Raw genomic sequence first — 24929 nt, 5'->3', positions numbered from 1 at the left:
CCTGAGAAAGCCGGTGTGGGCAGCTCCCCGTGGCCGGCTCCAGCCAGGACACTGTGTGTTGCCCGCTCCCCAGCCTCTGGCTGGGATTCCTGAGGGGCTGCCTCGTGGCACCACAAGAGCCTTTGCACTGGTGGTGACCCAGAGCCGAGCCAGGCTGCCCAGATACACCTCCACCCCCATCCAGCTGTCAGGGCAGTTCTGTGCCCTGTGGCGGGCTGCTTTAGGCTAAGATGGTGGGATTCCGGGTTACCTGGCAGATACGCGGGAAGCGTCCAGGGGCTCAGGCCCCTGCCCGTGTGGTCAGTACCGTGCAGCCGGCACTTCCTGGGGAAGTACCGTCAGGTTCACTCGTCGGTCGACGTAGTGGAAACCGCCTGCTCTCAGCACGTGTCCTCAGTGCTGTTCCTGTTATTGATGACGTCATGTGGGAGAGCTCATTCCCTTATTCAAGAGAATGCTCACGGATGCCTTGGGTCTGTTTTAGGAGGTGATGCAGGATTACCGAGATGAAATCAAGGATTTCTTCGCGGTTGACAAGCAGCTGGCCTCAGAGCTCGAGTACGACATGAAGCGGTACCAGGAGCAGCTGGCCCAGGAGCAGGAGCTGGCGCGGCGGGCCGAGGCGGACGGGGCGGCCGCGAGCGCCGAGGGGGCGCGGGCCGGGCAGGTGGGTGGGCGGCCCCTCTCCAGTCCGCTCCCTGCCGCCCGCCTCCCCGGCGTGGCCCAGCATGCACGTGTGAGCGCCGTCGTCCGAGCGAGGCCCTGGGGTGGCTGGAGGCCTGAGGGTGGCTCAGTGTTCCTGTGTCCCGCGGACAACATCGCCAAGGGCCTTCTCTCCGTCGCCCCCGCCCATCTGGAAAGTCACTGAGTCCCAGCGCGGGGAGCGTGCAAGTTCCCGGAGAGCGAGGACCCTGCCTGAGGGTCCTTGCTCTTTGATGGCAGAGAACCTGGTCTCCCCCACAGCCCCCCTCGGGGTGCGCCGCTCTCCCAGAATCCCTGACAGCCCTGTGAGTGCCGTGCCAGGCAGCTGCCGGGGGCACCGGTGTGACACGGAACTGCTCAGAGGGTGTAAACGTTTCTTGACGTTAAGTGTTGGAAGATACATAGTCTTAATTTCTCTTCTGCGACAGGTTGTTCCAAGTTTGGAATCGCCAGCTCCTGCCGGCCGAGAAAATGGCACCATGGGCACCGCCGCCAGCCAGCCATCCACATCCAGGCCCCACGCTGCCCACATGCCTGCACCTCTGTCCCTGGACACCGGGCCACTGAAGAGGCTGGTGCCCAAAGCCAGGTGTGCAGGGCCGAGTCACCACGTCCCCAGAGGCACCTCCCAGGTCACCCTGAGCATTGTTCGTGTGTTGGTGCAGATTGGGCCCAAGGGAGGATGAGGGCGCGTCTCACCTCTGTGCTTCACTGGTGTCTTTGTGACAACAGGCCCATGTCGCCGAGCACCATCGCCATCCTGAATTCCGTCAAGAAGGCCGTGGAGTCAAGCGGCCGGCATCGCGGCCGGAGAGTGGGGCTGCCACCCTTCACCATGTGTCCCGAGAGCCCAGGCGAGCCCCCTGAGCACGGTGAGTCCACTGGGCGGCTCCAGGGCTCTCGGAGACCTGGGCCCCCTTCTCCTTCCCCATCAAAGCATTTCTGTTTGTTGTCTTTAAACAAGGGACTTTGGGGACTTGGGGTCACAGGGAGTAAAACAATCCTGTTTATGATGGAGGATCTGGAAAATGGGGTGATGTGGAGACCCAGCCGTAGCTGTGAGGTGTGTGTGTGGTTTTGTGTATGCAGTTGTGGTGGAGGTTGTGTGGCTTTATAACTGTCCTGCACACAGTCCCACGACCACAGCAACACGGGGAGGGCTTCCCGTCGCCCCTCTGCAGTGCCTTGGCGGCCATGACGTGTTCCTCACCTGCCCGTTCCTGGAAATGTAGGTTTTCTCAACGTTTTGAAACAAAGCACATCGCAAAGAACATCCTGGAACATACAGTCTTGTATGTGTGTGATCTTTAGGATTAACCCCCCTGAATGTCTTTAACCTTTTGATGGTCAAACTGTCGTCTCCAGTTCCCCTCAGTGACACCCCTGCCGTGGCCGATGAGAGCCCAGGTCCTACGGAGAAACACTGGTTTCATAATTTTCCACTTTCTCTGCTGAGCTTTATAGACCAAAAATTTTCATTTTCATTTCCACTTGTTTGAATCCCAGTGAGAAAGGCCGTTGTTTCTTGTGTTTGTCATTTATTTGTATCTTTCTGAATTACCTCTTTAAAAGAACACTTTATTTGGGACATTAAGTGTATTGTGTAGTTGCAAGTGTTTTTTCTCATTGGAATGTTTTGTCCCTGGGGCTGTTTGGGTTTTCAGAGAGGTAACGCTCTCCCATTTCATCCCAGTGTCCTCGCAGGGCTTGGAGCAGGAGTCCAGCGGAGCTCTTGACCTCATAACGAAGCGGGCGATCAGCACCCCTGACCGTAAGTGGTTCGCGGGGACGAGCCGCTCTCCTGGCTCTGCGGCAGGTACCGCGTGTGCGGGAGTCGCAGCAGAGCTGCTTCAGCCACGTCGCGGGGCATCAGGTCAGACTGGGCACAGCTGGCCGCCGCCCTCTTCCAGGTGCTTTTACACCTGTGACTCCTCAGGTGGCCAGCACCTCAGGCCACCCGCTTCAGGGGCCAGGTGTCAGCGCTTGCGGCACCGCGCGTCACTGCGGGCTGACCGAGCGGGCTGAGGCCTCCCCTGCTGGCCGTGAGGACAGCCTGTGTCCTCTCTCTCCCACTGGGAGGTTTTTCTAACGTCCCGTGCTTTCCTTCTATTTAAAAACAGAGGTGAGTTAGAAGTGTGTTTATTCCTATTACTCGTTTTATATAGCCTATTATCTCAAAACCCATAAAAACCATTATTTTGAGCAAAGTACTGCAGTATGGAGAAACTCTGCCTGTCCAGAGTCTGTAGGATGTTTGCAAGGCCCCGCCTGGCGTGGCCCATAGGCCTCTGCCCATCTCCCGCCACCTGCCCCTGGCTCTGCACCCCAGGGTGGGCAGTCCTCCCAAGGGTGCAGGAGCCCCGCTCTCCTGTCATCCGCGCCCTGGGGCCCCTCCCCTGGCCGTCACCCCTTCACTTCCAGAAGAAGCCCCGTTTGACCCTCAGAGTGGATGAGGTGCCCCGGGCACCACACTTGCAAGTCCTTCACCGTCCGTCTGGCTTTGGTTTGTAACTGTTTGCTCTTCACCATGTCCGGGGGCTGTCCGGGCCTGGACGCTGAGGGCTGCGAGCCGGCGTGGTAAGAGGTCAGGTGGGTGGCCGAGCTGGGCAAGAACTCGGGTGCTCCTGCTCCGGCCCCACTGCGCTCTCGGCGCTGGTCGTAGGCGTTGTTACAGGAGGAGCGGAACGAGCCGTTGCCCGTGATGCTGAGGCCTCAGGGCATTGGGCCGTCGCGCAGTCTGCCCCGTCAGCGAGCACTTACTGGGCACATGCTGTGTTCGTGCGCCTTGCCTGGTGGTTCTGTTACCTGTGAGCTCTTAGAATCCTTAACCGGTTAGAGATGATTTTCATCCAAGTCGTCCTTTTAAGGGAGATTAATGGATGAACAGAACTCCTACCCCACCCTCCCCAGATGACGCCTGAATCGTGACAGCTTTTGTCATGACGAGCAGGGGTAATTTGGGCTCCTGTATGTCGAACGGGTCGAATGTTATGTATGTAAAAAGTCACCCTTTTTCTTTCTTTTTTTTTTTTTTTTTTTTTAAATTTTTATTTATTTATTTATTTATTTATGGCTGTGTTGGGTCCTCGCTTCTGTGCGAGGGCTTCCTCCAGTTGAGGCAAGCGGGGGCCACTCTTCATCGCGGTGCGCGGGCCTCTCACTATCGTGGCCTCTCTTGTTGCGGAGCACAGGCTCCAGACGCGCAGGCTCAGTAGTTGTGGCTCACAGGCCCAGCTGCTTCGCGGCATGTGGGATCTTCCCAGACCAGGGCTCGAACCCGCGTCCCCTGCACTGGCAGGCGGATTCTCAACCACTGCGCCACCAGGGAAGCCCCACCCTTTTTCAAGCAGAAGAGTGCGGTGTATGTTCTGTGCTCCTGTCCTGGCGGTTTGGTGCCAGACGCTGTGGGAGGGAGTGCAGTTCCCGTCCTCTGCTTGTCCCCCAGTCCCTGCTCTGTCCTGACTGCACGAGCCCCTCACAGGAGGCCCGGCTGCTGCCACTTGGATTTGCACTGGAAGTGAGACTACTTTCTCGAGTCTCTTGAATGTAAAATTCCTGGGGCTCTCTCCTCACACTGAACCAGAAAGAAATGCTGGAAGATTTCCTCCTAGCTCTCCCTCCTCTGAGAATTATCAGATAACTTAAGAAGCCCACGTTCTGCCTTCTCTGGTTTATATACCGGTTCTGTCACCACTTCTCAGGTGGGGTGACCATGGGGAAGTGGTCTCAGCTGCACTCGGTGTGGACACGGCATTTCTGCTGAGTGGAAATGAGGGATTTTCAGAGCCAGATTTTAACTGAAAATGGGGGGAGGTGGGGGGTAGCAAGTCCCTCTTACGCTGTAAGTCGGTGGTGAAGGTGCTGCCGCCTGGACGCGCCAGGCTGTGCGGGGAGGGGGCTCGGAGCCCCCGGGGGCCCAGGGTCTGGACAGCAGCGGTGGAAACATGCCCTGCTGCTGCCTGTTCAGGGGGCGCGAGAGGCTCCTGGGCCCACGGCACCACGGATGCACCGACAGACGCTAGCCAGCCACGGCGCAGGCGATGCCCAGAGCCTGGCCGTCCTGGCGCGTGCAGTGACAGCACGCCTACCGGCTACAAGGTGGGGGCGTCTCGGGGGCAGTGGGGGCCAGGCCCCCTGAGCACGGAGCCACCGGGGTGCACACGCGGATCTGGGCACAGATTTGCCTCTGGGGATGGGGGGACCCAGGTAGTAAACGACAGTCGTGGTTCAGTGTTTTCAGCACTTACCTTGTACCAAGTACTGTGTTAAGGACTTAACACAAGTGATCTCATTCAAACCTGGCAGTTCTCCTGAGGGAGGTGCGTGTGTCTCCCCTTTAGAGATTAAGAAACTCGAGGTTCCCACAGTAGCTCACACAACCGGTGGGACGCAGAGCCCGAGTCTGACCAAGGTGGGAGGGGAGGTGGCAGGCGAGGGGACATCTGGGGTAGCAACAGGGCTGCAGTGACCAGAGGGAGGGAGGGAGCAGGGCAGCATCTTCAGGGGACTCTGGAGCAGTGACAGGAAGAGCGGGGGACTCTGCAGGGGGATCTGAGCTGCGGTGGGGCCTCAGGCATGACAAGTGGCCGGCGAGAAGCCAAGGCTGTGCGCGCCGGTTCTCGGAGGGCAGTCAGGCCAGCGGTCTGGTGCTGCAGGGTGGCCCGATGACGGAGGCCGGGCTCGGGCACCGTGTGGGCCTGAGTGGACCCGCATCTGACCTCGCTCAGTTCCTCTCCCTGAAGGCCTTCGCTAACCCTCCCCTGACTCTCCCCACCACCCAGGGACCATCCAGAATGTCACGTTTGGAGCGGGACTCAGCTACATCAGCTCACCCCGGACACCCTTTCCCGTCAGAGGCCACTCCCCCCCGGCCAGGTCCACGAGCCATGCCGGCACCTCAGGAAGTCTGGGGGTGTCGGAGGCCCCGGGTCAGGGGGACAACGTTCTTTGTCTGTCGCTGCCCGACATGCCGTAAGTTCCCCAGCCCCCGCCCAGACGTGTTCCCGTTGGGGGGCGGGGGGCCGTCCCACCCCAGGTGACACCCCAGGTGACACGCCTATTCCCCCCAGGCCCCCGCAGCCTCCACAGTGGAAAGTGACATCTCCCGCCAGAGGAAAGGACAGCACAGCCCCCAGGAGGTCACGCCGCAAGGCCCCCCTGAAAACAGCCAACTGACCACTGTGCCCCTGGCCCCAGACGCTTCCACCGTGAGCAAAGGGCTCGCCTGTGAGTCCAGCGCCGCCTAGCTTTTCACCTGTGTGGTTGGTCAACCTTTTCAATTTCTCCTTATGAAATACCTGGTTAAAAAGTGTAAAATACTAGAGAAATGCCTTAGGCATTTAATACTGTAACTTTACTCCAGACGGAAGGAGGCTGTCAGGGGGCGGCTTCCCACGCTGCTTCTCCAGGGACCCTTGCTGGACTGGAGGTCCTGCTCTTGCAGAAAGGTCTCCTTCCCCGGCTTCTCCCCACCGTGGTTTGTGACCCTCTTTTCCCCACTTCAGCCAGCCTGTGTCATGTGCTAATTGTGTGCAATAAACTGAGAGATTTGTGAATTTAAAAAAAAAGCTTTGAAAATATCCAGTCCCTTCTCATAGGCGCTGTTCTGGTCGTCAAAGAACACAATCCTTGAGCTTTCTCTTCTGTAAGTCAAGCTTCTGTTAGCTGGTTTCAGTTCGTTATACTAAGTACATAGTTTCCCGTATCTGATGTCAAAATCTTGATTGTAATATTTTTTCTATTCTTATTTATAAATTGCAGACTTTTAAAGCTTTTTCAAATGAATAAAAGTTAAGTATGAGTACAGCCTTTGAGAATTTTTAGCGCAGGACTTTTATCGGTAGTCATTTAATTGACATAAAGTGTTTAAGAACCCAAATCTTCCCCGTTAGGGAAAAAGGACTCAATCTGTCTTTAACGTCCAGGTCCTCTGTCCCTGCCTCTGTCTGTCTCCTCACAGCAGACATCTTAGCACAGACCACACGTCTCTGCTTAAGAAAACCCTGTGTGTTCCCCACCCGGAGCAAGAGCGGCGCTAATACGCACGCAGTCCGCTAAGGGCTGTTCCTGCGGGAGAGTGGCCTTAGGTTCCTCTGTCGGCGCCGTCAGGTAACCTTAAAGCACTTGTATGTGTGTGTTTTGTCCAAGAATGACCAGAAAGAAATCTGTTTGGTTCACGTCTTAATCCCAGTTCTACAGAAGTAAAAGCACAGGGTTGCTGCTTGCGTGTCCTGCACGTGACAGGGCGGTTGGATAAGAGGGTGGATGTCGTGACCCGCCAGCTCCCGTGTGTGAGCTGACACGCGTGCACGGAGTTGGTCACAGGGCTGCGCCTAAGCGAACACCCTCACCTCCGTCCAGCGCTTCAAACCTAGGGCCGCGCCGGACACGACACAGGAAGGAGAGGAATGAAGAGGCTGAGCTGCTTTTTATTTTTTTAGAAGCTTTTATAAATGAGGTTTAAGAAATACCAACTCACAGGTGTGTTTGTTAGTAGCACAGGTCTGTGGCACTGTGTACAGCTGCAGCCACACAAAGGCCCCGGCAGCCCACGTGGCCTCACGTCTCCAGCAACGTTTACATCTTAAAATCACTCGATGCTCCTTTTCTGTCTGCGTTTTTACAGCGACGGGCAGCAACCTCCCAGACCCCACACTCACTCCTCTCTCCTCCGTCAGAGCCAGGTCACGTGGCAGCAGGGCGGAGGTTTTAGGGTGCAAGAAGACTACCCCATCACTATGACAGCCGAGGAGGAGGCTGGAGCTGCCCCCACAGGCGGAAGGGCCCTACCCTTCTCCACCCAGAGGAGCTGAGGATGAAGGGACGGTCTTAGGTCTACGCTCTCAAGACCCAGACGGAAGAAGTCAGGCACCCCAGCGTGACGAGGTGCTGCCCTCTGCTGCTGCAAATAAATACTCCACGACAGAGCGTTCACACGACTCAGAAAAGAAAGGGCAACGGAAGTCTCGAGTATTCAAGTAAGAAGACGCTGAAAGTTTCATCCCAAGACGACTCTGTTCTACATAAAAACCATCCTGTAACAGAGTCGGAGGCATCCTTCTGAGAAGCTCCTTGCTCCCAAGGGCTTCACACTGAGTTAACACAGCAGCGTGTCTGAGGCTGAGAACAAAGGGTGCTGTTCCTGACGCCCCCACAAAGCGGGCAGCATGTGGGGCACGATCAGGAAGTTAGTTGCCTTTGACTCAGGCACACACTTTGCCCATCGTCAGTCGGGCCGTCGCCCGGCCGCCCTTCCTGCTGTTCTTCAGAGGCTGGCCTTGCGGCCCTGCAGAACAGCTTCCTGTGAGGCGAGACAGAACCTGCGCTGTCTTTATGGCAGAGAGGGACAGTGGGGTTCATTGTCTTTAAAAAAATATAAATGTAGGTAACAGATTTGATTTCAAAACTGCCTTTGGCCCTGGACCGTCGTATGAACTACACAAGTAAGTAAAATGAATTTAAAAGCCAGACAGCAGGGCTGCTGTTTCCTGAGCCATCTTCAGCCAAAAACCTCTGTCCCAGGGAAGCTAGGCTGGGGTGCCACACCGAGGACCCCGCCCTTGCCGCCCCCTTGCCACCGTCCTGGGTTGACCCACGTGGTACGTGAATGGCACCCTTAGGTAGGGCTGATCCACGCACGGTCAGCGTCGGGGCATCGGACGAGGGCGGGTGGGCGGGCTGGCCTGGAGTCAGGAGCCAACACCACTCCGAGCAGGTGTGCGGCCCGACCCCGGGCACCAACCAGCACGGTCTGCACACTGCGTCTGTGGGTCTGGGGCAGAGGTGGTCTGAGTAGCCCGAGGAAGAGGCAGCTTGATGCTAACCCGAGAGCCCCTCACGTCTCTTCTGGAGAGATGCCAACAGAGCAAGACAATACTCAACTGGAATTTTCTTAAAGGTTTCCTAAGCACAAGAAACAGTGGTGTTTCCAATTGAACAGGAGCAGCTTGGGCTCCTGCCTTAAGTTGAACTTTTAAAAAAAGAGGTTATTTAACATTGTATGACAACTTATTTACAGTTTAAATAGAAATTTTCAATAATCAAAATACATCTTTAGCAAAAATTTAGAATGTAAAATTTTATAAAATAAACACCCATAGAAAAGCAGAACATTGTATCAGTACCATTTCAGATTTAGCATAAGATGAAGGTCTTCCTTCAGCACTGGGACCCTCCATGGATGAGCAGGGTTCCCACAGGTAAGAAGATTCCCTCCTCCTAACAAGCAATTTACCTTCCTGATTTGGACTGTTGTTATAAAACGCTGACCCAAAAGATTCCCCAAGATGGACACTAGGGCAGTGACAGCAAAGCCTCAGGACGAAGTGGCCTGACCACTTGGCCCCCGGCTCACGGGCCACCGTGAAGCCAGGTCACTGCAGCTGAGGCTCACGCCTTGACCCCCTCTGCCAGCCCTTGGATACCGATGCCAACACCACCTGCCACGGGGCAGATCACCACGCCTCCCGGGCCCTTGGCGCCTGCCCTGAGGCCACCCAGACCCCGATGGGGTCGGCCTTGAGAACCCGGTCACTTTTTGGCCTTGTGACTGTGCCCATCTTGAGGAAGACTCTTTTATTCGTGTGGCTTGTTAAAAAGTAAGAAAGGAGTAGCGGTCAACTTTGGCCAAAACAAAAAGCTTTCGTGTGCAGGTCCAGCCCCGTCTGGCTCCCCTCGCGGGGCTGCTCCCAGCAGGGTCCCCCGTGGAGGTATCCACGTGTGCATGCGGCCGTGCTGCCGTCTAGATCACGAACGAGGACTTGTGTCTGAAGTCACCCTGCAAGGCCAACGCCGGGTTAGAGGGCGGCCCGCGGCCACGCAGGGCCCGGCGTGCGGTGGGAAGGGAGCCTGACACCGCTTCCCCACAGCGTGCTCTGAGGAGAGGCCACGAGGCCTGTGGACTGAGTGCCCCGCGAGCGCACAGCCAGGGGCAGGGCTGAGGGCTCGCGCTTCGGACGTGACTCACAAATCTCTTCTACGGACCTGCTTGGTTCTCAGGGGAATGTCATCTTCCCTGCTCGGGACACTGCAGCCTCTAGGCTGCCTTACCTCCTCGTCCGTCCTGATGTAGTTAACTCCATCCGGCTTCCCTGGGTTCTTGTAGCTGAAACAGAGGAGGGGGAGCCGAGTGACCCCCGGGGGACCACAGACATGCCCACTGGAACCTCGTTCGTGTAGGACAGGCTCACCTTTCCCCGTTCTGCTTATTGTTGATGAAGTAGCCACGTCTGTAGGCACAGCAGATGCCCACTGTGATCAGGGCCAGTACAGTCAGGACAACCAGGACTCCCCCAATAATCCCGCCGATGTTGAGGTCATCTGGAGAAGAGGAGGGGTCAGCAGACGCGGCCTGCTGCCCCTGCCCCTCCCGGCCCGGAGCACCTCCGCCCACAGGCCGTGACACCCACCCGCTGCCCCAAAGCCACGTGGCACTGCCTGTGGGGGCGTCACAATCCTCCGGGGACATTCTTACTGGACAACATGGTTACACTACAAAGACAGAGCTAGGAGCCAGAGTCCTAAGGAAGAAAAAATTCCGAAATTTCTAGGGCTGCCCTTTGCTGCGGATTGTTTTTAAAGGGGCAAATATGAGGTGCAAACGTGGCCTCGCAGCCACCAGCCATCCCACAGGAGACCCTCAGCTGCGTTCTCTCGTTTCAGTATGGGGCCCTAAAAATGCAACAGAAACTACACGGGGTGTAGCGACCAAAGCCATCTAACTCGGAAGCTGCTGAAATTCTCCCTCTAGTACAGTGTTCTTGAATGTGGGTGCACTGTTATTTAAAAATAAGTCCATCTGAAATTTTGATTTCATAATGTCAGTTCCCAAGCTCTGTCCATAGAGTCCAGAGGTCTGGGGCAAAGCCCAGGAATCTCCCTCCTGCCGAGAGCAGCTTCCCAAACCTGACAGCAGCCAGGAGAGTCCCCTGGAGGCTGACTCCACAGGCGAGGGTGGGCCCTGGAATCTAACCCTGTCCTGCCCTCAACCCCCCCTAGAGCCAACACGCCCAGAGAAAGAAGCACCCGAACAGGGTAGAATTACTGGGGCTAAACCCTGGCTTTCAGCTTACTGCAAAACGGTTAAACTTGATACATTTCTGGAGAACCTTGTGTCTCGATAATTCTATCAGTTACCAAAGAAATGGAGTTCATGAAACTTCGTTAAAAGTTACATGATGAGGAGAGGACCCGCGTGTCAGTCCTACAGCTGCTCGTTGGTGCGTCCTCGCCTCCTCCCACCGGACCCGGGTGGAGCCTGTGTGCCCGCGCAGAGGGGTCACAGCTGAGGGGCACCAGCGAGCGTGACCGTCCCACCCACCCGCCGGCCTGCAGGGCGAGGCTCGGCAGAGACACTCACACACTTCCATGTCCTGCTCCTCGCAGCGGGCCGAGCCCGCGTCGTTGGACGCGATGCAGTAGTACTGGCCCGAGTCCTCCTTGTGGATGGCGCTGAACACCTGTTTGGGGACTGGGAGTGAACGGGGACCCGACGACAGGGCTCGGGGCACAGCGAGCCCCCTCCGTGCCAGGGGCACCAGAGCCGGCGCAGCCGGTCTTCACTGCGCGCAACTCCAGCCCGCTGCCTCCTCACTCCCCCCCACAGGGTCGTCCACCAACATCTGTGTGTCTCTAGAAGGACTTTTTAAAGTCGTGCCCACGACGCCATGACCGTGCTGAACGCAGCCAGAAGTTCCTCAACATCAGACGTGCGGCCGGGGAGCAAGTCCCAGCTACCTCCCGACTCTGCCCCGAGGACAGCACCGGCAAGGCCACCTACACCCTCCTCAGTCACTGCCCCCTTTCCTTGGCCCCCTTACAACTTTTCTGTCTGTAAAGGGAGGGCAGGGTCCCCGACGTGCGGGGTTCGAAGCTGCCGTCTCGTAAAGTTTACTGTCTCTTAATAACCGCTCTTCCTACGACACAGACGTGCGCACCCGCCCCTCTTCGGAGAGACCTTACCAGAGTGCCCGTGTCAGGGTTGAAGAGGAAAGAGGAGTTTCGGAACCGGGGGTTGGCCCTGGAATCTGTGGGCAGCGGCACGTCGTTGCGGTACCAGCTGTAGTGCGGCCGGGGGTACCCCTCGCCCTCCTGGCAGGTCAGCGTGGCCGCCTTGCCCACAGGCACAGCCCTCGGCACCCTGCACACTGGGGGCACCGGCTTCACTGCAGGAGAAGCATAGCAGGGGGTTACGGTCAGCAACAGGGCCCTGTTCTCACCACAGCCCATGATGAACCTGCTCCAAAAATGAGAGAGCCAGCCGGGCTCCAGACACCGCATCACGGGCAGGCCCGCTCCCCCGTGGCTCGTGCCGCCTGTGGTTGCCCCCGTAGGTGACCCCCCCAGCGTTCCCAGTGCCTCCACCCCCTCCAGCAGGTGGACAGAAGAGGCAGAAGCTCCCCTTCTCACCTCCAACCCAATGCAGGCAGCCTGCGCTCCCCCTTCCCCGCCCTGCCCCGCCAAGCGCCACACCCCCGGGGACGTGACCGTAGAAGCAAAGGAAGGAAGGAAGCCGGTCTTCTCCCCACAGGCAGGCACGTGAGCCGAGGGCAGGGGCCGCCACCCCACGTGCACCCGCACCTTGCACGGTTAACTCGATGACAATCTCATCAATCTCCTTGCGGTCGTGCCGAGCAACCACCTCACAGCGGTAAAGGGCTGAGTCCGTCCGGGTCACGTTCCAGATCTTCAGAGAGGTTTTCCCCAGCAGTTCTGCACGGCCGGCCAGGTCTCCTGTACAGGAGAAGACAGGGCACTGAGGGGCTCTTTACAGACAGCTCTGCCGCTTGAAGGAGGAGGTTCCGGGGCCATCTCTGGTGCCTCGGCAGGAAAACTGCAACTGGCTCGTCTCCGTTCCTGTGAGAACGCCGAGCACCGAGGGAGCGCCTGGGCTGTAAGAGGACTTGGCCATGTGTCTCTGTTGTTAAGGCAAGGGCCTCCTTTTCTTTTCATCATTCCCAGGAAGGGTTCCCCATTAAAAGAGAAAACAAGTCAAACAACATTAAAAGACAAGCAGCATTCCACAAACGGTGCTGGGACAGCTGGGTACCCACGTGCAAGAGAATGACGTGGACCCCTACCTCACACCACACACAACACAAACCTTACTGCACAAGCTGAAACTGTGAAACCCTTAGGAAAAAACAGAGACATGAATAACCGTGACCTTGGATTAGACAGTGATCTCTTAGGTCACCAAAATTACAAGCCCACACACACACAAAGTTATATCTGCCTTCACGAGTCTTTCATAAAAAATTAGAAACTTTTGTGCTTCAAAGGACAGAAGCAAGTAAGACAATCCGCTGACTGGGAGAAAATCATATATCTGACAAAGGACTAGTATACAGAACGTATGAAAATTTGCAATTCAACAAATAAACAACCTAATTAAAAATGGACAAAGGATTTGAATAGACATTTCTCCAGAAAGATCCACAAATAGCCAATAAGCACATGAAAAGATTCTCAACATCATTAGCTGTCAGGGAAATGCAAGTCAGAACCACAATGAGATACCACTTCACACCCCCTAGGATGACTGGAATCAAAACAATGGATAATTGCAAGCGTTACTGAGGATGTAGGGAAACACACAGCCAAGGGGAACGTAAAATTGTCCAGCCACTGTGGAAAAGAGTTTGGCAGTTTCTTAAAAAACTAAACATGTGATACCATATGACCCCACAACTGTACTCCTGCTCATTATCCCCAAGAAGTGAAAAATCACGTTTGCACAAAAACCTGTACAATGTTTATGAACATTATTGATAATAGCCAAAAAATGGAAACAACCCAAATGTACAGCAGTTGATGAAATGCATTAAAAATGTGGCATATCTATAATGCAATATTATTCATTGATATAAAGAAGAACAGGGACTTCCCTAGTGGTCCAGTGGTTAAGAATCCGCCTTCCAATGCAGGGGACACGGGTTCAATCTCTGGTCAGGGAACTAAGATCCCACATGCCGTGGGGCAATTAAACCTGCGCGCTCTAGAGCCCGTGCGCCACAACTAAAGATCCCACATGCCGCAATGAATATCCCGCGTGCTGCAGCTCAGACCTGACAAAGCCAAATAAATAAATTTTTTTTTTAAAAAAAAGAACAAAGTACAGACACTTGCTACAACATGGATGAACCTTGAAAACGATACGCTAAGTGAAAGAAGCCAGGACCAAATATTGTATGACTCCAATTATAGGAAGCATCCAGAACAGGCAAATCCACAGAGACAAAGTAGATTAGTGGCTGCCAGGTCGGGGAAGAAGGGATGGACATGGTTTCTTTTTGGGGTGGGGATGTGCTGGAATCTGACAGTGACGGCCACACATCTTTGCTGAATGTACTAACCACCAAGTACACGCTTCAAAACAGTGAGTTTCATGCTATGTGAATTACTGTGTCTCAATTAAAACATTTTTAAAGTATAAAGGACACAGTAACTCTTTCAAAGAAGCACAAAGAACCCGGGCACTGACAAATAGGGAAAGAGTTAGAAAAGAAAATGACACAAAAATTAGAAACGAATTTACTAAACCTGCCAATTGGTGACAAGTCTAGAAAGGATTTACCACACGTGATGGAAACAGCAAAATGCTTTTGATAAGAGAACAAACATTTCCGAAGGCATTTTCTAGTGGGAAGGTTCGTCATCCAGGCATCAGCAGGGGTCAGAACGTCCACCGTGTGGGAAACAAGTAAATGCAAACCCATCAGGCGCTGTTGGCACAGCCCTGCCCTAAGGCAAGGTCTCCCTCCAGGCCTCTATTTTGTGTGGCAGTGTCTGGGAAGAAACAGAAAGTTGCTTAAGAACATTCCCGCTCAGTCAGGGCTTATCAAAAACAGCCTGATGAAGCTGCCAGAGAAAACCGATTTGTTTCCTGAGAATAACATTGCCATCTCTTCGTAAATCAGAGGTGGGAGGATACTGGTGGGGAAACAGAACTGTTTTTAAGAGCCCATGACCCCTGATGATGTGGAGGACCTGAGGCAGAAAGGCCGTGACTTCAGGTTGATCTGCAAAGCCTCCACCCCTTCCCTGAAACCCACACTGTCACGTTCTCAGAGGGCTCGGGGCGCCCGCCTCTGCAGCTGCGCTGACTCTTCCATCCGCCTGCTGTCCCCCAGGGTGGTCCCCTCCCCCCATCGCGACCCCTCGCCCCGTCCACACTACCCTGACCCCCTCCTGGTCTCTGCAGAAGAATCCCGAACTGGGCCCTGCTCTCAGCTGTGCCCACCACCAGCCCCCTGTCTGCAAAGCAACCACCCCCGTCTCTAAAGCATCAGTGGGACCACATCACACCCCTCCTGAGGCCTTCCAAGCGCCATCCACCTCGTGTCCGCCCTCCCCTGCTGGGCCGAGAGCCGGCGGTCCCTCCGAGAAGCTCCCTGTGCTTCCATGTCTTTCTGCCCCGCGTGCTCCTGGCCCAGCACCTCCCTGCAGCACCGACCCTGCCCTCCCACGCGGTGCGCTCGGCACCCAGGTGTGTACAGTGCTGTTCCATACTGTCCTACTAATGAAGTCACTTATAAAGTCGTGGGTCACGATAGGGAGATGGCCTCGGAGAAGGTTCACTCAGATACCTCAAAGCGACGGCTGCGTGTGGACTAAAATCCTAACTGATGAAGTGATAGTTACTGAAGCAGGGTCACAGGTGCAGGGAGGTTCCATACACTATTCTCACTACTTTTGCATGTTGACTTTTCCATACGTAAAACAAGACAGGACACCAATCCTGGCTACAGATGCAGGTCCAGTTAGAGCAAAGTCTTGGCCACAAGTGCATGCCTGGGCCTTCTGTACAAACGAGAGGACCACAGGATCATACCCTGAATTTTGTTGTCAAAAAACACATATGTGGTTTGTTCATCTTGGATTTTCTTCCACTCAATCCTGGGGTCATTTGTCTGTGAATCCGTAATGATACAAGATAGTTCCACACCTAATGAGCAAAGGAAAAAAGAGAACTGTCAGTGAATGTGGAACAATTCTAGGTTCACTTGTATACCCAGACCCTGCAAGCTCTATGTATATTTAGGTCTGTCATGTAGATTCAAAATCTAGCTAGCTCCAGGCTCCAAGAGACTTTAGTTTTAGCCAGAAAAACAATAAAGATGATTAGCAAAGACTTTTATTAAAGAGAGTACACGTTCCCCCTAATACTCTGCTTGTACATAAGAACGTTCTTGGTCGTGTAAACGCAAAGCCAGGCCAGGAATCAGGTTTCAGCCAGCAGAAAGCCTGCAGAGTTGCCCGAGGGCTACTGAAGCAGCGCTTCACTCACACGTGCACATCAGATGACTGCTGGGGAGCAGGCCACCCCCAAGCCTCTTGGGCAGGGCACGTCTGTGTGTGTCTATCCTGCACCGGCTGCCAGACCACCAAGTGGTGCCCCTTTGCCTAACCCCTCCCTTGTACTTACTTTCATATTCCTGTACCACTGGGTTTCGGTTGCTGGATTTGAGATTCACAGCCCCTATCAAGCAGCCTGAAGGAAAAAAGAAAAGTAAAATCAGAGACAATGCAACACTAAAAGAGCAGAGAACCCGCACTTGAGATCAGACTTTCCCTTCATGGAGGCTTCAGTCACTAACCACAGAGGATGTAAAATGTCATATTCCAAAACAAAGTCTCTTAGATACAGCAGGGTGACTGCTTTCTCTCAGTCTGACCTTCACTGGAAGGAACCCAGGAGAAAGAGAATTCTCAGAGTGCACTTTCCTTCTTGGTCCCCGAACAAAGCCCCTACAACTTTCAAGACCTTCCTCTAAGAATGTACTTTTTAAACAGGACTGTAAGAGAGTTACACAACAACAGATTGGACAACCTAGAAGAAATGGACAAATTCTTAGAATCATACAACTTTCTAAGACTGAATCATGAAGAAAGAAAATCTAAATAGATCACTAGTAAAGAGACTGAAACAGTAATCAAAAGCTCCCCCAAAACAAAAGTCCAGGACCAGTCAGCTTCACTGGTAAATCCTACCAAACATTCAAAGATTTGATACCTGTCCTCAAACTATCCCCAAAAATTGAAGAGGAGAGAACACTTCCTAACTCATTTTTCAAGGCCAACATTACCCTGATACCAAAACCAGACAAAGATAACACACAAAAAGAAAATTACAGGCCAATATCGCTGATGAACATAGATGCAAAAATTCTCAACAAAATATTAGCAAACTGAATACAACAATACATTAAAAAGATCATACACCATGAACAAGTGAGACTTATCCCAGGGATGCAAGGATGGTTCAATATCCACAAATCAATGAACATGATACACCACATTAACAAAATGGAGGATAAAAACCATATGAGCATCTCAGTAGATGCAGAAAGAACATTTCACAAGATTCAACACCTATTTATGACAAAACTCTCAAAAAATGGGTATAGAAGGAAGCTCAACATAATAAAGGCCACAAATGACAAACCCACAGCTAACATCACACTCTACAGCAAGGGTCCCCAACCTCTGGGCCGTGGACCAGTAGGCCTGTTAGGAGCCAGGCCACATAGCAGGAGGTAAACAGCGGGCAAGCGACCGAAGCTTCATCTTCCACTCCCTATCGCTCACATTACCGCCTAAACCATCCCCCCCCCCAATTCCGAGGAAAAACTGTCTTCCATGAAACCGGTCCCTGGTGCCAAAAAGGTTGGGGACCGCTGCTCTGCAGTGAAAAACTAAAAGCTTTCCTTTAAAATCGGGAACAAGGTAAGGATGCCCACTCTCACCACTCCTATTCAACACAGGAAGCCCTAGCCAGAGCAATTAGCCATGAAAAGAAAATTAAAACATCCGGGGACTTCCCTGGTGGCCCAGTGGTTAAGAATCCGCCTGCCAATGCAGGGGACACAGGTTTTATCCCTGGTCCGGGAAGATCCACATGCCATGGAGCAACTAAGCCCATGTGCCACAACTACCAAGCCTGCGCTCTAGAGCCCACGAGTCACAACTACTGAGCCCATGCTCTCTAGGGCCCGTGCTCTGCAACAAGAGAAGCCACCGCGATGAGAAGCCCGCGCACCACAACAAAGCGTAGCCCCCACTCGCCGCAACTAGAGAAAGCCCGCATGCAGCAACGAAGACCCAACACAGCCAAAAAATAAATAAATTTAAAAAAAAAAAATCCAAATTGGAAAGGAAGAAGTGAAATTATCACTATTAGTAGATGACATGATTTTATATACAGAAAATCCTAAAGATTCCGTGAAAAAACTATTAGATATAATAAATGAATTCAGTAAAGTTGAAGGGTACAAAGTCAACATACAGAAATCTGTTCTATTTCTAAACATTAACAACAAGCTAGCAGAAAGAGAAATTAAGAAAACAACCCCATTTACAACTGCAACAAAAATAAAATAACCTAAGAACAAATTTAACCAAGGAGGTGAAAGACCTGTACACAGAAAACTATAAGACATTGTTCAAAGAAACTGAAGAAGACACAAAGAAAAGGAAAGACATTCTGTGCTCATGGACTGAAAGAACACTGTTAAAATGTCCATATTACCTAAAGCAACCACAGATTCAATGCAATCCCTATCAACATCCCAAGGGCATTTTTCACAGAAATAGAACAAAAAATTCTAAAATTTATATACAACCACAAAAGACCCTGAATAACCAAAGCCATCCTGAGAAAAAAAGAACAAAGCTGGAGATATCACACTCCCTGATTTCAAACTATATTATAAAGCTTTAGAACTCAAAACAGCATGATATTGGCAGAAAAACAGATATAGCTCAATGGAACAGAATTGAAAGTCCAGAAATAAACCCACACATATATGGACAATTAATTTATGACAAAGGAGCAAACAGCATACAATGGAGAAAGGATAGTCTTCAATAAATGGTGTTGGGAAAACTGCACAACCACATGCAAAAAAAAAAATTGAAACTACATGACTATCATATGCCATACACAAAAATCAACCCCAAATGGATTAAAGATTGAATGTAAGCCATGAAACCATAAAACTCTAAAAGAAAACATAGGCAGTACTCCTTTGACATCAGTCTTAGCAATATCTTTCTAGATATGCCTCCTCAGCAAGGGAAACAAAAGCAAAAAAAAAACAAATGGGACCACATCAAACTAAAAACCTTTTGCACAGCAAAGAAAACAACACAATGAAAACACAAGCTACCAAATAGGAGAAGATATTTGCAAATCATATATCCAATAAGGCATTAATGCTCAAAATATATAAAGAACAACAAAAAAAACCCCCAAATAACCTGATTAAAAAATGGGCAGAGGAACTGAACATACATTTTTCCAAAGAAGACATACAGATGGCCAACAGACATGAAAAGATGTTCAACGTCACTAACTATCAGGGAAACGCAAATCAAAACCACAATGAGATATCACATTATATCTATCAGAATGGCTGTTATCAAAAAGGCAAGAAATAACAAGTGTTGGCAAGGATGTGGAGAAAAGGAAACCACGGTGCACGTGGATAATGTAAACTGGTGCAGCCACTGTGGAAAACAGTATGGAGATCCTTAAAAAACTAACACTAGAACTACCATATGACTGAGCAATTCCACTCCTGGGTATTTATCGGAAGAAAACTAAAACACTAATTATAAAAGATATATGCACCCCTATGTTCACTGCAGCATTATTTATAGTAGCCAAGATATGGAAGCAACCTAAGTGGCCATCAGTGGAAAAATGTATAAAGATGTGGCATGTGTGTGTATGTATATGTGTGTGTGGAATGGAATATTACTCAGCCATAAAAAAGGATGGAATCTTGCCATTTGCAACAACATGGATGAACCTTGAGGATATTATGCTAAGTGAAATATCAGGTGAAGAAAGACAAATACCATATGATTTCACTCATACGTGGAATATAAAAAAACAAAATGACAAAATAAATGAACCAAACCAAACTATAACAAACATGTAGATTCAGAGAACAGAGTAATGGTTACCAGAGGGGGTGGGGATGGGTAAAGGGGGTCAATATGGTGATGCGTGGAAAGTAAACTCTTGGTGGTAAGCTGCTGTAGTGGATACAGAAGTAGAAGTATAATGTTGTGCACACGAAGCTTCTATAATGTTATAAATCAATGTTACCTCAATAAAAAAAATTTTTTTTCAGAATTTTCTCTTGCTTAGAGTCACTGTTAATCTTTTCATCACCTCCCAGACCCACATGGGCCTTCTCGTCATTCCTCCCTCCTGCCTGGTACCTTCCCCTGCAGGATGGCATGGACATTCTGGGTACAGTTACCAACCAGGTGAGAGACCACCTTGCTGGATTAGCTGTTTATCTAACCTGTGATTTCCATCCATTAAAAAGTTTGCACCAGTCTTTGGTAAAATAAGAAAAATAACAACATGGTGATTTTCATGAAGCTTAGCTGAATGAAGCTATCGATGAAATCAAAATATGCTATTTGCATGGTGATCTCTTTCAAAATTAGCACCTGACTATCCACGTGTTTAAACAACATTGAAATCAGTTATCATGGTCTCAAAATGTCTTAGCTGATTTTCCTGGAGGTACATTGACCACCTACAAAATGTCATTCTTCAGCTACTTGGCCTCTAGGAGAATATGCCATCCCCAGAGAAGGCCTTCCTACATTAACCCTCATTAAGGTCCCTGGACCTCAGCTTACCACACCAGGTAAGAAAATGTGAAAACTTGTACTCTGAGCTGCAGGTCACAACAATCCATTCTTTTATTTTTAAATCTTATTTAATGGTTCAGCTACATGTATACATTCCAAGTATATGTTTTGATGCTTTCTGTCTTATTTAGTAAGACTTCATTAATTACAGCAGAAGCCTTAAAGAATGTAATAATAGGGATGAAAATCAGAAGTATAGGGGCTTCCCTGGTGGCGCAGCGGTTGAGAATCCGCCTGCCAATGCAGGGGACACAGGTTCAAGCCCTGGTCTGGGAGGATCCCACATGCCGCGGAGCAACTAAGCCTGTGCACCACAACTACTGAGCCTGCGCTCTAGAGCCCGCGAGCCACAACTACTGAGCCCACGAGCCACAACTACTGAGCCTGCGCTCTACAGCCTGTGCTCCACAAGAGAAGTCACTGCAATGAGAAGCCTGTGCACCGCAACGAAGAGTAGCCCCCGCTCGCCGCAACTAGAGAAAGCCTGCGTGCAGCAACAAAGACCCAACAGAGCCTAAATAAATAAATAAAATTTAAAATTAAAAAAAAAAAAAGTAGTATAATATACCTGAACTGTCATTAGTTGCTACAACAGTCACTTCTACTTCAGATTGCAGATCCAGGACAAGTGGCACCTGCTCTGTTTTGTTTTATAACCACGTGCTACTCCTTTTGGGGAAACCCACCCACACTAATGCAGCCCTTTCCACTGTTCCTTCCATCCAGAAGCCCCCAGGGACCCACTAACAGAGAGGAACACGAGACGCTCTGAGTATCTACCAAGGCCACACAGGTTCCCTCTAAGGAAAGTGACCTCAGACAGTCCTTTCAGTGCGATCACTGTAATTTAGGTGATGGGACACCAAAACTGTGGTCCCAAATGACTATGACCAGGGATCAGCTTCTGACCCAAAGGCCATCTAAGGGGCCTTAGAGGTAAGTCACGAGAGCTTTGCCTGACTGGATAATGACAGGACAACCCAATCTGAGGCTTTCTCTTGAGAAGTATGAAGCTGAGAGAAATAAGAGAATAAACTAGAGAGTGTACAGTCACGACAGAAACAGCTGAAGTAGAGCCTGAGGACGCAGAGCTGGCGACAGATGAGCCAGGGGACACTGAGGTTACCCTAGTGTTCACAAAGGTCAGACTCTCACAGGGGCCGACTCTTCACAATAAACCTCTTAGGGAAACCAAGACCACTTGTTTCTTATAACCTAAAAGAAGCTAAGGTAACACAGCCCCAGATGATGGAGATGATCACCTCTTTTCTCCCCCTGCATTGTGGCCAAGGTGAATGCACCCCAAGGCCTGACTCTCTCCTGCCCAACCACATGAGCGAGGGCAGAGCTAGACGACGTGATGGCTCACAGCAGCCGGGCCCTGGCGCTGCCGAGTCCCCACGCTGAGTCTCTCCTCAGCATTCCCTTCTGCTCCCAAACTGTTCTTAAATGCAGAAACGGTTACGCTCCTTACTTTGCCCACCTCCAACAGCCCAGGGTCCCACTTTAAACTACAGAAGTAACTTGTGTATCAGAACGGTGTCGTGAGGATCGGAAGCCCCAGACCGAACGCTCGAAGACATCGTAGGTGACTCCTCCGGATATAAGCCAGTGCCTGGGCACGAGGTTCTGACATAAGCCAACCTGGTGCTGCCGGAATACACTGAGGCTACATTATGTAAGACTGAGCAAAGGGTTTTTGGAAGGCAGGAGAAAAAAGGGGGAAATCCGTTACAGCCTCCATCACATGCAGCTGTGCCTCTTTAATTTCGTACCAACCTTGGCTTGCCTGCCAGACTCTAAGCTCTTTGGGACAATCCAGTCATTCAGCAATTTTTTATTTATTGCCTTTTATAAGCCAGATACTGGCCTAAACATGAGGGATGATACATGAATAAAAGATAAAGATCTATGCCCTCATGGAGCTTACATTCTATCAACGGTACAAAGAAACAAGTATCATACGCACTCATCTTGGTATCTTCAAATCTAGTGTGGAATGGTATTTAGCAGGGACTCCAAAAGTGTTTACCGAATAAATCAATGTGCATTTTTTATGTTCTAGATTGGATCTCCGTGAGTTTTCCAGAAAATCATTTAGTTGAATTCAGTTTGCTCACAGAGCTGTAATGTGGCTACTCTCTTTTTCATCTTGCCCAGGAACCCATTATTAAATCTTGGACTTAGAAGGAATCTAAGACATGTGTAGTTGTCTGTTTCTATTCAAATCCTCCAAAAGAAATGTAAGACTGTCCTCTGGAGGCAGGCGTGGTAAGTTCCAAGTATACTGTGTTCACTTAATGTGACCTTGACCCAGCCTCCCCCAATGGTTACATAATTACAGCACAATATCAAAACCAGAAAACTGACGCGTGTAGTGTATGTGGATGGTTGTACATCATTCATCACACGTGAAGATTCCTGGGACCACCACTGCAATCAAGACACAGACCTCTTCCAGCACCAAAGACCTCCTTCCTGCAGGCCCTCACCATCCCTCAGCACTGGCAACTGTTCATCTGTCCCCCATGGCCATAATTCTGTCATTTGGAGAATGCTATATAACAGGAAATACACAGTCAGTGGCCTTTTGAGGCTGACTTTTTCGTTCAGAATAAAGCCCTTTGGATCCATCCACCTTGTGTGTAATGACAGTTTGCTTCTTTGTACAGCCAAGCAGCGCCCTGCACCGGGGATGCACCACACTTTAACCACTCACCCACGGAAAGGCATCTGGGTTGTTTCCAGTTTGGGGCTATGATGAATAAAACTGCTGTGACATTTGTGCACAGACTTTCGTATGAACATAAGTTTCCTTTTCTCTGGGACAAATGCCCAAGAGCACAAACCCTCGTCGTATGTTGTGGCATGGTTAGTTTTTTAAAGAAACTAATAACTGTTTTCCAGAGTTGGGCTGGACCAAAAATTCATTGTAGGAAAGTTTTCTTTCTAAATTTTGGTTTTAAAACTTAGCAGGGTACACTGGACCACTCTGTACTACCTTTGCAACTTCCTGTGAATCTATAATTATTTCAACATTAAATCGTAGAACACTTCTCTATTTCTAAAATGATGATAGTGAAATCAGTATGGCATTTGGAATCGGTTGGGTATGCAAAAAACTTAAGTAACAGTTTTAAACCATTGATATTCACAATACACCAGAAATCATATACTTAACAACTATTTAAACTTAGATAAAAATTTTTACGTAAGGTCTCCTGAATTCTTTCAGTGAGTACATCAGTTAAAAAATCAACTGGCATGGGACTTCCCTGGTGGTCCAGTGGTTAAGAATCCCCCTTCCAATGCAGGGGATGCAGGTTCGATCACTGGTCAGGGAGCTAAGATCCCAAATGCCGCAGGGCAACTAAGCCTGCACACCACGACTACTGAGCTCACGCACCTCACGCGCCACAACTAGAGAGAAGCCCATGCACCGCAACAAAGAGCCCGTGTGCTGCAACTAAGACCTGACACAGCCAAAGAAATATTTTTTTTAATTAAAAAAAATCAACTGGCGTAACCGTATTCATGACCAAAGTATATAAAAGGAATACTCGTGTGGTCATGAATAATCTGCAGTGCATTTCACTGAACAGTAATGTCTGAGGTTTTGATTTTGGAGTCTCTAAAAAACAGCAGCAGCAGGTAGAAAGTCTGCTGTTCCTACCCAGCTGAAGGTTAGTGAACAGAGAAAACAGGAGTCAGGGTGACATCAAGATCCCCCCTTTATCAAATGTGGTATTTTTATCTCAGGAGATTCTTACAACTGAATGTGAGACGTGGGGCTCCGCCCTTTGTACGCTCACTGCGTTTCCCACTTTTCCCACTGTCTCACCATCATCACTATTTAACAATGTTTTTCATTCTGGTACAACATACACAACATAAAATTTACCATTTTAACCACTCTTACGTGTAAAACCTCAGCGGCATTAGGTACATACACAATGAGTGCAGCCAGCACCACCACCTGTCTCCACAACTTGCTCATCGTACCAAACAGAAACTCCATCCCCATTAAACGGCAGCTCCCCACTTCTTTGGAACCCTGGCCCCTGGCAACTTCCAGGCCATTGTCTCTGGACTTGCCTACTTGACAGACCTCACAAGTGGAATCACACAATATTTGTCCTTTTATGTCTGGCTTCTTTCATGCAGGATGAGGTTTCCAAGGTACATCCATGTAACATGCAGCAGCGTCCCATTCCTTTCAAGGCTGAATGATACGCCACTGTACGTACACAATCATCCCTCGGTATCTGCAGTGGATTGGTTCCAGGACACCCCTCGGCTAGCAAAATCCATGAATGCTCAAGTCCTTCACATGAAGGGGCCTAGTGTTTGCATGTAACCTACACAACCTCTCAGGTACTTTAAATCATCTCTAGGTTACCTATAATGCCTAATACAATGCCAATGCTATATAAAAAGTTGCCAGGGTGAGGCAAATTCAAGTGTGGCTTTTTGTAACTTTCTGGAATCTTTTTTCAAATATTTTGGATCTGCATTTGTTAAATCCATGGATATGGAACCCATAGATACGGAGT

The 24929-nt window shown here is 50.5% G+C and overlaps 2 protein-coding genes across 6 annotated transcripts in view; one reads left to right on the top strand and one right to left on the bottom strand.

The window, feature by feature from the left end:
* NCAPD3 (non-SMC condensin II complex subunit D3) overlaps window positions 1-6507 on the top strand; it is a 62061-nt gene extending 55554 nt beyond the window's left edge. For both annotated transcript variants that reach the window (XM_082341072.1, XM_082341073.1), the window contains exons 29-34: window positions 485-667; window positions 1131-1291; window positions 1435-1574; window positions 2396-2473; window positions 5484-5673; window positions 5772-6507. In XM_082341072.1, the coding sequence (XP_082197198.1) occupies window positions 485-667; window positions 1131-1291; window positions 1435-1574; window positions 2396-2473; window positions 5484-5673; window positions 5772-5877 (858 nt within the window). In that variant the 3' untranslated portion in view covers window positions 5878-6507. The remainder of the gene's footprint in view (window positions 1-484; window positions 668-1130; window positions 1292-1434; window positions 1575-2395; window positions 2474-5483; window positions 5674-5771) is intronic.
* Window positions 6508-7127: 620 nt separating this feature from the next.
* The window catches only part of JAM3 (junctional adhesion molecule 3), a gene marked incomplete at its 5' end in the record, with an annotated part of 56836 nt that continues 39034 nt past the window's right edge, over window positions 7128-24929 (bottom strand). Inside the window, 9 exons of one of the 4 annotated variants that reach the window (XM_082341085.1) lie at window positions 7128-8002; window positions 8584-8671; window positions 9751-9805; window positions 9891-10020; window positions 11060-11159; window positions 11662-11864; window positions 12280-12432; window positions 15533-15646; window positions 16127-16192. In XM_082341085.1, coding sequence (XP_082197211.1) covers window positions 8594-8671; window positions 9751-9805; window positions 9891-10020; window positions 11060-11159; window positions 11662-11864; window positions 12280-12432; window positions 15533-15646; window positions 16127-16192 — 899 coding nt within the window. In that variant the 3' untranslated portion in view covers window positions 7128-8002; window positions 8584-8593. Of the gene's footprint in view, window positions 9479-9750; window positions 9806-9890; window positions 10021-11059; window positions 11160-11661; window positions 11865-12279; window positions 12433-15532; window positions 15647-16126; window positions 16193-24929 lie in introns of all 4 variants that reach the window. The other 3 variants (XM_082341086.1, XM_082341084.1, XM_082341087.1) reach the window with 3 other exon arrangements.

Source organism: Balaenoptera borealis (genome assembly GCF_965194805.1).
Source record: "Balaenoptera borealis genome assembly, chromosome: 11".
NCBI classification, from domain to species: Eukaryota; Metazoa; Chordata; class Mammalia; order Artiodactyla; family Balaenopteridae; genus Balaenoptera; species Balaenoptera borealis.
Note: the sequence above shows the minus strand (reverse complement) of the source record. Positions and strands in the feature narration are given on the sequence as shown.